General features: G+C 39.5%; 1 protein-coding gene across 3 annotated transcripts; it reads left to right on the top strand.

Annotated features, from left to right (window-relative positions):
* The first annotated feature begins 1,035 nt into the window (after positions 1 to 1,035).
* On the top strand, positions 1,036 to 13,461 carry MURE (ALBINO OR PALE-GREEN 13). Of its 3 annotated transcripts, none has more exons than XM_089995536.1 (6): positions 1,036 to 2,938; positions 6,346 to 6,462; positions 6,671 to 6,846; positions 11,331 to 11,476; positions 12,634 to 12,871; positions 13,011 to 13,461. In XM_089995536.1, exons 1-5 carry the CDS (start codon positions 1,090 to 1,092, stop codon positions 12,650 to 12,652), a joined length of 2,307 nt encoding a protein of 768 aa, XP_089851662.1. In that variant the 5' UTR covers positions 1,036 to 1,089; the 3' UTR covers positions 12,653 to 12,871; positions 13,011 to 13,461. The 3 variants fall into 3 exon arrangements, with proteins under 3 accessions (XP_089851662.1, XP_089851661.1, XP_089851663.1); XM_089995535.1 differs by having other exon boundaries at positions 12,978 to 13,461; XM_089995537.1 differs by lacking the exon at positions 11,331 to 11,476 and having other exon boundaries at positions 1,037 to 2,938; positions 12,978 to 13,461.
* Positions 13,462 to 13,827: the final 366 nt, after the last annotated feature.

The raw sequence follows: 13,827 nt of genomic DNA, 5'->3' as shown, positions 1-13,827 counted from the left end.
ATATTGTAAGTTTCAATGTCATGTTTTTATCAATTCGTATGAAAATCAAGAATCTATGAGCTTCAATGAGGCTATATGAGCTGAATAATATGAGGTCATAACCAGCCGGACGAGTCAAAACGGGTTGTCTTGACGAATCTAACATAAATGTTCTTGAGCCTTCACGAGTTGAAAGAAAAACCAGCTGGGACGAACACCCACTGTTTGTACTTGGCTCAGCTATGTATATGAGCTGGCTCGTTAGACATACGAGCCCATCACGAAAGACCCATTGGTGAGCTGAATCATGGCGAACAACAAGCGGCTCAGTTCGTTTCCCAGTGCTACCTGCATCCGACTTATATATCAGATTAACTTTTAGGCTAGTTTAATCTGAATACTGTATGAGGATTTTTCTTCCAAAACTAACTAAAAAAATGTCCAATTAGGTTGAACTTAACAATGCATGCATACTAACCAAACCTGACCCGTTTGCGGCCTTGTACAGCTAACTATGATAGCCAAATTTTAGCTCTAGCTTCGAAAATGCTCACTATCTTCCATCATCGTATTCAACCCTTTTGCTAAGGATACGGTTTGGAGAGCAATGTATGATTTTCATTGAGCCCGAATTAAAAAACTAGGATCCCATGATGTACCTATGACTTTCAACGGATCGGGTCCAAACTCAGGACCCATATATAACAACTTGAGACTCGGGGCGTTTGGATCCCCGAGCGCAGGTCCCACGCTCGTCCTCTCGCCCATGCAAATGCGGGATGTGCGGAAACACCGTCCGGTGCTGTTCGGGACAATGGAGAATGGACAAGCACGGAAACAAAAAAAGACAATTTTTATTTTATTTTTATGGTGCGTGGACAGGAAGGAACATCGAGTCCTGTCCTGTATGCGGACGGACCGGGAGGTTCCCCACTGTCCTGTCCACCGCTGTCTGCGATTCAAACGAGAGAGAGAGAGAGAGAGAGAGAGAGAGAGAGAGAGAGCGAGTACTGCTCACTCGATAAGCAGAAAGTGGGTTCTCAGCGTCACTGGATAAGACCCTTTGAAAACACTGCTTCCCTCCCTCTCTTCCTCCTCCTAACGCCACCCATGGCGTTCCTTTCCTCCTTGCTCCTCCCAACCACCACCACCACCCTCCCCTCGTCCCTCTCCCACCCCACCAGAAACCCCCACTCTACCCTACCCCGTCCTTCTCTCCCCCTCCTCTTCCTTCGCTACCGACTTCCCTCCATCTCCTCCATCGTTGCCTTCTCCGGGAGCAAACCCTTCTACCCTTCTCCGACCGACGATGAGCCCCCGGAGGCCCCCGAAGACACCGCCCACGGCGTCTCCAAGTTCCAGCAGGTCGCCCGTCAGGCCGCCCGGGCCCGAAAGATCCAGGAGGAGCAGTACGAGAAGGACAAGTCCATCTTCCTCTCCGCCCTCGAGAACACGCCCGACAACCCAAACCTCCGCGACCCTGCCAGCGACGATGCGGGCGACGACATCTTCTCCGAGATCGACCGTGCCATCGCCCTCAAGCGCCAGGAATTCGTCGAGAAAGGCCTCATCAAGCCCACCATCAAACCCGAAGAGGACGCTGCCCTATCTCCGGAGGAAGTCGTCGATCTCGACGAAATTCGCGAGCTACAGGGCCTTACTGTGATTTCAAAGGATGCCCACGAGTCGGAATTCGAAGACGATCAAGAAGTAAGCTCAAAAGGGGCTTCTTCTTTGAATTCATCCTCTTTCGATCTCGATTTCTCGATTTTGGGCCGGAATGAGGTTCGAATCCTCGAGCCATCCTTCTCCATGTCGCTTGCTCAGCTTCTAGATGAGAGTAGGGTCGTCCCTGTTTCGGTTTACGGCGATTTGGACGTGTTGATTAAGGGAATTCAACATGATTCTAGGGAGGTCACTGCGGGGGACTTGTTTGTTTGCTGTGTGGGGATGAAAACCGATGGCCATTTGTATCTGAGTGAGGCAGATAAGAGAGGGGCTGTTGCAGTGGTTGCTAGTAAGGAGATCTCGATTGATGAGACGCTCGGATGCAAGGCGCTGGTCATCGTTGAGGACATGAATTCGGTGCTTCCCTCTTTGGCTGCCTGTTTCTATAGAAACCCGTCTGAGAAGATGTCTATAATTGGGATCACTGGAACGAATGGCAAGACTACGACCTCGTATCTGGTTAAGGGGATATATGAATCAATGGCATTGAGGACTGGTTTGATCGGGACGATTGCTCATTACATCCATGGAAGCAATCAGTTGGAATCGAAGAATACTACCCCTGATGCCGTCACATTGCAGAAATTGATGGCTAAGATGGTGCACAATGGGACTGAGGCATTGGTTATGGAGGTCTCATCTCATTCCCTAACACAGAACCGCTGCGAGAATGTGGATTTCGATATAGCGGTTTTTACCAATTTGACTAGGGACCATTTAGATTTTCACAAGACAGAAGAGGAGTATAGGGAGGCCAAAGCTAAGTTGTTCAGAAAGATGGTCGACCCAGAACGGCATAGGAAGGTTGTGAACCTTGATGATCCTAATGCAGCATACTTTATGGCGCAGGGGGACAGAGATGTGCCTGTGGTGACGTTTTCCATGGACAACAAGGTTGCCGATGTTTATGCTGTGAAGTTTGAGCCTTCTTTGTTTGAGACACAGGTTCTTGTCAATACTCCTCGAGGGATGTTGGAAATATCTTCAGGATTGCTTGGTAGGCACAATGTGTATAACATTCTGGCAGCTGTCGCTGTGGGGATTGCAGTTGGCGCCCCACTGGAGGATATTGTTAGGGGAATTGAAGAAGTGGATGCTGTGCCTGGTAGATGCGAGCTGATTGATGAGGAGCAAGCTTTTGCTGTTATTGTAGATTATGCACATACCCCTGATGCCTTAAGTAGGCTGCTTGACACGGTTAGAGAACTCGGTCCAAGGAGAATTATCACCGGTATGCCTTCTTTCTGTTTTCTCTTTTTCTCCTTTTTGATTGTTCAATTCTTCATGTTGCGTTCTCTTTTCCATAATTTTATTTTGCAACTTAGAAAGCGTAAGAAAATCTTATATTGTGCAGAAAATTAAAATTGTATTCATAGTTCTGTGTTTAGGTGCCCCCCTTATGTTGTGACACTTAAAAGTGTCATCCTCCTTTTCCTCCCCTGCATTTGAAGATTAAACTCATTCTTAATACAACTATTTTTTTTATAAGACTTAATACAGCTAGATGCATTATGAAGGGTAATGTTGAAAAAAATGTATAAGGATATGAAGTTATCAGACTTATGCTTAGGATCAAGTGTCTAGCGTCACGGGAACAGCATAGAGTGTGTGGGTGTGGCATTCACCCTACTACAATTTTGCATAAAGGTGGGTGAATGCGGTTGAGGAAATGGTCTATGTTACATAATACGCATCAGAAGCTAAACTATTTCAACAACAGCCTTTTGTGTATCTCCCAGATATCTGTAAATCGCATAGCCATTGTCATCACTGTCCGGGGTAGTTGAATGGTTACATAAGGTTAGTTTAGGGCTTCTCATGTTATAGTTCAATGTCTAGGATCAGTTCAGCATCCATACGTTTGACTTACTAATTTGGGATGGATGGCACTGTGATTTCACTCTCCGTCTTTCATCCTTTCACAGGATGCAGATCTGCCCTCATTTGTAGTTTAGTAAGTCTCTCCCTTTCAATGTTTGTTTCATTTGCCTTTTGTGTCTGCTTTATTTTGAAGAAAACTATAGTCTATCCATGTATAGATTAAGGATGATGATCTTGGGGGCAACATGTTTCATTGTAGAGCTATGTGTTACGGAATGCCAACTGGAACACATATTTGGTTCATGAGCACTGTAGCAAATTGTGTTCTAGCCTTGGCAACATGCGCATCTGCCATCAATAGATTGCGATATTAAATAGTTGTTGAACCTTGGATATATGCTATTCTTTTGTGTCGTCACAATCTACTGTTGCATTTTATGCTAGATTGCAGTTGTTCAATGCTTATCTTAGTAAAACACTATGCATACAATGTGGGCTTTGCTGCATGTAACCCAAGCATGGATGACTGGGCGATACACCCAACTTCCAAGGGTTCGTCAACTTATCAGCATCATTGATCACTTAATTATGTTTATCATCATCATCATCATAATGCATGAGCCTTTGCCCATGGACAGTAATGCTAACATCCCTAAAGACTATTGAAAGTCTATGTAATATAGTGTAGTATAAATATGTGTAAAGTAACTTTATTAGACTATTACGTACACACCCTATAAAGAAGGGGGTATACTAGTCTCTTTAATCTTTTCCTTTTTGATGTACTCAAAAGGGGTCAACCCTTTATGTATGAGTGTGCTCCTCACACATGATATGCATGAAATGAACTTTTGTTCTCTCCTTTCTTGAGCCTCCTCCAACCCTAGCTTCTCTCCCTCTTCTTTCTTTGTATTTCTAACATGGTATTAGAGCTAGAGTGTGTAGGGAAGACGAGGATTTGAATCTGGAAGAAGGAAGAGAACTTGGTACAGGCCTGACATCAGCTGATGTCATCCTTGGAGGAATGACTGGTCTGTTCGGATGAGTTTTGGTTAGATTGGCTTCTCCACTTGCTAGGCTTTGATTTTAGAAGTTCTGCAAATCAAATCCATTGGGTTTGGACTTGTTTTGGATTTTTAGTGATTTTTCTAAGATTTTCTGGGTTTCTTGAAAGTTTCAGTCCAGATTTGAGAAAAAACGTTGAATCTGGCTCAGTTTTTGGTTTTTGGAAGCCCAAATCAGTTCTCTTCAGGTATTTTTTGACATTGAAAGTTGGAAAAAGTGTTTGGGTCGGTTATTTTGGGGTTTTGGAAAAAAATGGCTGTATTATGTCATTTCCATAATGTTGTGGTATGGTGTGTGATGTGTGTGGAGTAACATGTTCATCTATGAACCCAGTGACTCAGTCAATTCTTCTGTCAGCAGTTCTCTGTCTCTACTTCAAGCTCCTTGACTTCAAATAGTTGTTAGGTTTTCTATTGTATGCACTTTTTTCTTCTAAATCCTATATCACAGTAATGATAAAAGTGAATTAAAAAGGAGTCTTGTTAACCCAAAAAGAAGGATAAACAGTTACTAGGGAAGAGGTTTGGATGTTATTTTGTTAGAACCCATCTTATTGCAAGGTACTGTTTTTGAAATCTAGTTTATTATTATTTTTCAAACAATTTGTAGTAATTGATAGCAGTCAAACATTATCATCCTATCATTGCTGCTTTTGTCACAGTCATCTTTGTAGGAGTCATCTTAGGCTTTGTAGTCACCACAATCATCATGTCATGATCATGATGATATTCATCATCTTATCTTCAAAATTGTACATGATTATCTTTGTTTTAATTCTTCCAATATTATAATTTCTGGCACATTTGTCATTTTGTCATTTGTCCTTTTCTTGGTTTACATCATAACTACAAACTATCTTTTTCTTCATTATCATCATATAACCAGTGCCACCAGTATTGACTTGTTCTTTCTCTTCAACAGTGTCATCATCATAAGGGATGGTACTTTCTCATCGGCTTCATCATTGCCAAGAAAAATAAATGAGTAAAAAAGGAGAAGATAATTCTCTTAAATTTTCTCAAGAGAGCGGAGCACTGTAATCGTTATAAATAATGCTTAAACCTAAGACATTATGATAAAAGAATAAAAGGATATCATATATGCATGTTACATATAAAAAAGAATAAAGTCAAAACAAAACCAATGAAAACTGAATATCACCACTGAGTTAATCACCTACCATCTTCTTTGTTTTCATCCTCATCAGTCTTTTCTTCATTTTCATTATCATCTATCATATCATTGTCATTATCATTTTCTGCTTTTCCATTGTCCTTTTTTTCATCATCAGCTATGCATACTTCCGGTGATGACAATTTTTACATAATCCTGTGCCCTTTGACATTGGATTTTTTATTATGTAATTTTTTATAGTCTGTAAGTTGGAAACTGTGACCCGATGCTTTGAATATGTGGAACTAAAGTAGTTTATATTTCTCTGTCATGGACCAATGCAATTATATGAGAGTATGAAAATCTGTTCAGTTTGGTCAATCTGCCCCGCTTATTCTTTGGGAACTCACTGTCAATATCAGATATGAACTGGTCATTGCACTGTTACTGTGGCTACCTTTCTTTCTTTTTTTACAATGAAAAAAAAGGTAGGTGCAGTAACAATGTTAAGACCCGTTCATATCTGATATTGCCAGTGAGTTCCCAAAGAATAAGCAGGGTAGTTTACAACATTGAAAGTAGTCAGAGGCAGATTATTGCTTTACTTGCATTGGCTAACTTCCACTGCTTTAAATGAAGTGTTTGGATGCGCTGGTGAGAGTGATAGAGGAAAGAGGCCCATGATGACAAAAATTGCAACTGACAAAAGTGAAGTGGTTATTTTGACCTCTGACAATCCCAAGAATGAGGATCCTTGTAAGTGTTGGGTTTCAGTTGTTCCTTTCCGAAGATGATTCCCTGCTTTACCTGCTATTAGTGGTTCCAAAGACACAATTTCCATACTTTTATTGCTCCTGAAAAATAAAATTACAATATGACTTCATAAAGTTTTAGAGCTTAGCAGTTTCTCAACTACATTGAAAAGGCTAACTTGTTCATGTTACTGTCGTTGCATGGTTACTAGTGGATATTTTGGATGATATGCTGGCTGGTGTTGGATGGACCATGCAAGATTATTTGCGATATGGTGAAAATGATTATTACCCACCACTTCCAAATGGTCACAGGCTGTTCTTGCATGACGTCCGACGAGTAGCTGTACGGGCTGCTGTTGCCATGGGCGAGGAAGGCGACATTGTTGTAAGTTTCTAGTTTTCCATAGTCATAAGTGCCATGTTCGGTATCTCAAAAAGAATTATTTTTTCTTGGAAAAATCTTTAATTGTAAAAAAAATCAAAATTATAAAAAAATGAAAATAATAATCATGCACACACACACACACACATGGGATTCACCCTCATTGATAAAAGAGAGAACTCTCAGTTTTTCCCATGTATAATCTTCAGAAAATGAAAGGTACACAGAGAGAATCCTATTGATGGGCTTAAGGAAGAGAGGGCCTTACAGTTCCCTGTAGATTTACCTTTTCTTAAAACAAAATGATGTCTAATTACAAGAATGACCTTTTACTTGCGGTGTGAACATGGCATCACATGTAATTCTTTTATATCTGTTCTGACTTCTGACAGTTGCAAGAGTTATCTTTGATATTTTAATGTTAAAAGGAGTATGGATTGAATTCCCATACTCGGGATAAAGATACAACTTGTCTCAATATCATGAAAAGGGAAACAATCCTAATTAGCTTGCCTGCAGAACCTTGTTCCTTTTTTTCTTTAAAGTCATGCATCCTTGTTAATTTTTTTTCACATCAGTTATAAAGCTTCCAGGAAAAGGGGACAAATAAGATAGCTAGATGGTTGGGTCACCCTATCATAACCAAGGGTCTTGGGTTCAAGACCAAATATGACAGGGATCATCACCCGGCTTGGCTATCAGAAAAAAAAAAAACAGAAAAAAGAAAGAGGAAAACTTCAAAGAAAAAACTCAGCTACTTCTGTCTTTTTATTCATCAAGTTTCTGCTTTTACTTTCCTGGGTAAGATTTTTATTTTAGATGTGCTATTTCATTGCATCTTTTCCAGAATTTCACTTCATTCTAGTTGCTGATAATAGTGTAGAACCATTACAAGATCAAGCAGCGAGAGTGCTGATGTCCAACATATATTTATAATATTTATAATCTATAAATTCTTTTCTTTAGAGATAGCTTTAAGGGTTTCAATTACAACAATGAAGCTCCGTAGCCCACATGAGCTATGATGCTGAGCACGGAAGCCCAGAGAAACACTTGTGCTACATTTGGCTAGAGCTGCCTTGCAAAGCTAAACAACAAATTTAGTCCTGAAAATTTGTCTGCAGCCTTTACCAGTTTGAACATTGACTGGAGAAACCTGTGCATACTTCTCATTTTGCTCATTTCGATCCTCCTATATTTATCCCATGCTTTACTAGGAAAATGGAATGTATGATTGTGATTTAATATGTTAATGGAAATTGTCAAAGAAAGCTTGGGTCTTCTGTTGGCGGGGTGGAGGAGTGGGGGAAGGGGAGCATTGGTTATAAAACTACCATACATAAGGACAGTTATGGATAAATGATAGTCAGAAAGATATCATAGAGAAAAAGAAAAAGGTTGCATGATTGCAATAGTTTTGTATTTCTCTTTTGCTGGTCAAGTGAGGGAAAGGGTGGGGAACACTAGTTATAGGATTGTATTCCAAATAGTAGTAGTTATTAACAAATAGTAATCAGAAATATATCATGTACTGAAAAAGGTTATCATGACAACAATAATTTTTAAATCTCTCTTTTGCTGATTGTTACCTTCTTTGGACTGGTTCCAACTTCCACGTATCTAACATTTCTCAGTTTGAATGAGACAACATCTTATTGTGTTGACGAAGGTTGCCAAAGAGGGAAGCAAACTCAAGAAGCGACATAGGAAGTGGAAGCAAGAGACAAGGGCTTTTTAGGTCATGTAAAGTGGAAACCAGAAATGAGTAGTAAAAATTTAAAGTGCAAATTAGGAAGTTTTTTAGAATTCATAAATAAAATCCAAATTGTTGAACTATTTAATTGGATTATTAAGTTTATCAGAAATATGTTCAGGTATTTATGGCAGCATTACAACAATTTAAAGAGCCTCAATTTTTAATGAGGCCAATGAGAAACTTAGAGGGATTGAAGCCACGAATAAAGAAATAGATACTCTTCATACATGTCAAATTTGGGAGATAGTTGAGCGACCATTATGATAAAAATGTGGTAGGCTCCAAATGGTTTTATAAGATAAAGCGTGTTTTCTGGGAGCATAAAAAAATTTAGAACAAGATTACTAGCTAAGGGGTATACCGAAGAATATTGTTTTGGGTGAAACCTTGAGTTTTCTTGTAAAAAATTGGAAACTATTGGAGTTGTTTTATCCTTCGCAGTGAGTTTCCGATGGAATCTTGAACAATTAGATATGAACAATGCATTCTTGTATGGAGACTTGTATGAGAAATTATACATAGAACAACCCCATGGGTACAATGAGGGTGATCCAATTAAAGTATGTAGATTCCTAATGGCCGACTATAAACCTAAGCAAGTATCTCATGCATGGTTTCACAGTTTTTGGTGAATTATTTGTACATATGGCTTTGTTAGAAGCAAGGTGAACCACTCCTTATTCGTATTCTGCAAAGACTCACATTACACCATCTTTCTATATGTAGATATGGTGTTCATAGGGAATCATTCTTCACGTGTCACTGAAGTGAAAGCCCTTTTGAATGACAAAGTTTCAAATGAAGGGCGTTGGGTCCATTGTGATACTTTCTTGAGATAGAAGTGGTTCATAAAGCAAATTGTCTGTTTTTTCCCCAATGAAAGTATGTGTGCGACCTTTTGAATAAATCAGGCATGTCTACCTGTAATTTGCAAGTACTTCAGCAACCATGAATAAGCATTTGGCTACTGATGAAGGAGAATTGCTATTATTACTAGAAAGATCCAGTAAGTACAGCAGTAACACTTCAATACTTATCATTTACATGCTTGACATTGTTTTGCAGTTAATTAGGCTTCCCAATTATGCATGCTCACAAGATGTCATTTTTGAGTTAGTAAAATGAATAGTAAGATATATAAGGGCACATGAAAGTATGCTTGTGACCTCAATAAATCAGGCGTATGACTGTAATTTGCAAGTACCCTTGCAGCCATGAATAAGCATCTGACTACTGATGAAGGAGAATTGCTATCATTACTAGAAAGATACAGAAGAGTAGTGGGAGCACTCCAATACTTATCATTTACACTCTTGACATTGTTTTTGCAGTTAATCAGGTTTCCTAATTTATGCATGCTCACAGGACATCACATTTTGAGGTGGTAAAATGAATAGTAAGACATATTAAGGGCACATGCGAATATGGTGTAATTTGTAAATCACTACAATCTCTTTCTGGGGTTCAACAAAAACTATTGCCTATTTAGATGCAGATTGGGTTGGTGATCCAACAGCAAGGCGATCCACTTCAGGAGATTATTTATCTTGCTCCACACCTAGTTTCATAAAACAATAAAAAGCAATGTACAATTGCTAGATCACGCATTGAAGCAGACTATAAATCCATGACCCCGACTACAACCTAAATTTGTTGGTTGAGATATCTACTTATTACTCTTGAACAGTCCATTGCAAGATCCATATTGTATTTTGATATGAAAAGTGCTGTAGCCATATCAATTACTTTGGTTCAACATAACAAAACTAAACACATGAAACTGGATGAATACTTTGTTTGAAAAAAGGTCGAAAATCAACAGTTGGGAGCAAAATTTGTGTTTGAAGAGCATGAAGTGGCTGACCACTTTCCATTCGATGTCACTGGGTGTTAAAAGCCAAGCTGCACATAGTTCTTACTGTTGCTCAGTTGTTGGGGAGATGTTACACAATAAGATTATGAGGTTATTATTGTCAATCCTATCTGAGACACGAATGCAATATTTTATTTTATTATAGTGCCTATTGTGGAATGGTACATGTTACATCATCTGTGGTCAGGGGAATATTTGTCAATATGCTGTAAACCATGGAGACCCTCTCTACGTATATGTGATTAATGAATACAAGGGAAATCATCTTCCCGTTCACCGCTATCCCATTCATTCTCCTCCATCTCCTTCCTTTCTTCCCTAACACTTCGAGTGCAGGTTTTACGTCCATGAGTTTCAACTTACATAATACGTCAAACATTACCTCGCGTCACGTTCAATCTGGTTTGAAGTTACCCAATTCTTGTCTCTTTGTCATTGCAGTGGCTCCTTATGACTTGAGAGTTTTAACCTTGTTGCTCTCTCTCTCTCTCTCTCTCTCTCTCTCTCTCTCTCTCTTTCTTTTCATGAAATTAAAGCAGAAATCTGACTGGCAACACCTCATTAAGCAGAAATATTTTGAGCAATACCATTTAGTGTTTGATAGTAATCCCATCTTGTGTCTAAATTGCAAAAATTGCAATACACAATCTTTGTCTCCTTTTTAAGGCAAGGAATTTACACGTGGATTGCATTATTATTTTTTTCAACCAGCCAATGCATTGAGCTTTGGCCTGTTGAGTATGCTTCTTTTGCCGTACTAGACTTGCAAGAGAACAAAATGGGTTTTGTTACATCTCTTTGGGTCACTTGTATTATGAGGTTACTGATTCTCTTCAACGATTCATTGCAAACTTTCAGGTTATTGCAGGAAAGGGACATGAAACATATCAAATAGAGGGTGATAAAAAGGAGTTCTTTGATGACAGGGAAGAAAGTAGAGAGGCTTTGCAGTATGTTGATGAATTGCATCAGGCTGGTATAGACACGAGTGAATTCCCCTGGAGGTAATTGAAACATACACGTTTAAATGGTGGTCATAGAGGGACGCAAATAGGCCATAGTTCTAAACTGGTTCTGACCTCGATCTGGTACAGTTGAGCCTAATTACCTTTTCCATATGTAAAATGGGTAATAACCGATCTGGTATCACAAGGGCCTGTCATGGATCCTGATCTGGATCTTTAGCATGACAGCTGAGTGGATCCAGATTTGGATGGAAATCACAGGATTGGGTCTTAGCATGACCCTGACCTGTTTGCATTCCTGGAAAGATCAGCATTTTATTCCTGCAGACAAAATTCCCATTTGGAAAACTAAAAAATTTGGACAAGATTATACATATTGATCTATGTCACATGGGTGCGGCACTTTCAAAAAACTTGGGTGCGGGGGTGCGGCAAAAATAAAAATATATATATAAAGTCCAAAAGTTGAACATAAATGACCCTAGGTGTGTTGACTGCACCCAGGGTCAGGTTGACTGCACCGGGTGCCGCACCCGCATGTGCACCCGCGTTGCGCGGACACGGGTGCGGCACCCAGTTGGCCGAGTCCCTGTGACAGATATTGATCAATAGAACGGTGAAAAATCTATAAAATTTAAATCCGTCAACCATTCTCTTGTGCACTTTGCACTCAGAGATGCCTAATCCAAACCAAAATACCTACAAATTGTATCTGATTAGTTAGTTGGATCTGGATTCAGTGTTGTGTTTTTCTATTCGACTCTGAGTCCGAATCCAATTTGGTCAGATTTAATAATGCCTGCATCTGATTGGAATCTGGCCCATTTACATCCGTAATTTTATTTTATGTTCTACTGATGTCACCTTTTAAAAACAATTAGTCTTTTTTTTTTTCAGTTTCTTCATTGTATCCATTTGTTTAGTGTCTGCTATGCTGCTTAGATAATCTATTGCTTTGATTTGACTTCTGTTGGGGCTTGTCTATCATTTTATGATGATGCCAAGTAAACTGATTGGTTTATGACCTGCCTGTGTGTGCCCACACGTGCATATGCAAAGTAAAACTTGAAGCCGCTGAAAGAAAATTGACGTCAGCATTATGTCTAGCAACTATTTTTGTCTACTTTATTGATAATTATCAATATTCTCATTAATTTGCTGAAGTTCATGTTCATTATATGATTAAATTCTTGCAGATTACCAGAGAGCCATTGAGATTTGCATGGTCATAAGCTCAGTCTCTCTCAAGGAGGTGGCATGGTCATGTATGTTTGCATATCAACCTTTCTTTCAGTCAATGACCCACCCAGATGTGGCCTGCTAGCTGTTGGTGATTTGACAAAAGCCAATCAGATTAGGAACTTTTCTATTTTCATGTTGATGATTGGAGAGGAGAAACTGAAGGACGTGTGATAGGCCGGGAATTTTCTTACGGTAAGGCTTTGGAGGATGACAAACCCATTATCATGGTTTGTCCTGCTCTGTGATCCTTTCAGTTTTCTTGCTTCTCATGATAAAAGGGTGTCTTTTCCGTTTTCAGGACCTAGCAACTGACGCTTGTTTTCCCCTATAGCTTCTGATGTTGATATTTTAAGCTGTCACATGGATATGGCTGCGGAAGGGAGCCGCCAGAGTCAAAATGGAGTATCCTTGTGATGTAGATTTTACTACCTGAACTGGCCACTTACCAACTGGGGTTATGCGTAGGTGTAGCTTGAGTAGTTCAACTGGTGGAACTTGCAGTCACGGGATGATGGAAAAAAATGCTTCAACCATTGAAGAAAAGAAATCTGTTCCATGTGAGAAGCAGAACTGAAAATGCAGGTGCTTGCACAGGCATACGCATGCTTTGTTTACTCAATTATACAGTGTAGAGTTCACTGCGTGATTCACATCAGTTCCTATTAGGGTAGGATCGTTGTAAACCATGTATTTCCTCAGATGTTTAGCTAAAGCCTTCAGTGTGAAATACTGATGATTATTAGTATCTTATCAATTCAGCTCTCGAAATTTGACCCGTTTTTCATCTGTTGATGCCTCGTGCTATGTAATGATTTTCTTTGTTTCCTCTCAAAATACATCCTTTTTATGTTGATTTTCAAAAATGCTCCTAAAATTTTGTATGATTGGTGGGATGAAATGATGGTGTAATTAGTTTCTTTGTAACTGTACTCTTTGTGTAATTGGCAATAACTTTGCTGAAATTACTATTTTGAAGAAAAGGAGGGTTTGGTGGAGTATTTTTTCAAACTGCGGTTAGAGCTATCTCACAATATCAGAGATATTTTACTAACGGGCTCCGCGTGGTTGGTAGGAGCTGTCAGTGAACGTCTCCTTGTGATGGGACGTTGCAGGTTCAAAACCCGTGGTACATTGAATAGTAACTGGTT

The sequence above is a fragment of the Nuphar pumila genome, chromosome 2 (genome assembly GCF_984573655.1).
Source record: "Nuphar pumila chromosome 2, dmNupPumi1.hap1.1, whole genome shotgun sequence".
NCBI classification, from domain to species: Eukaryota; Viridiplantae; Streptophyta; class Magnoliopsida; order Nymphaeales; family Nymphaeaceae; genus Nuphar; species Nuphar pumila.
Note: the sequence above shows the minus strand (reverse complement) of the source record. Positions and strands in the feature narration are given on the sequence as shown.

Bases quoted from the DNA above. Each gene is read 5' to 3' on its own strand.
- MURE (XM_089995536.1), top strand. From the start codon at position 1,090: ATGGCGTTCCTTTCCTCCTTGCTCCTCCCAACCACCACCACCACCCTC. The intron at 2,939-6,345 runs GTATGCCTTCTT...CTTTAAATGAAG, and splicing joins TCCAAGGAGAATTATCACCG to TGTTTGGATGCGCTGGTGAG. The intron at 6,463-6,670 runs GTAAGTGTTGGG...CATGGTTACTAG, and splicing joins TCCCAAGAATGAGGATCCTT to TGGATATTTTGGATGATATG.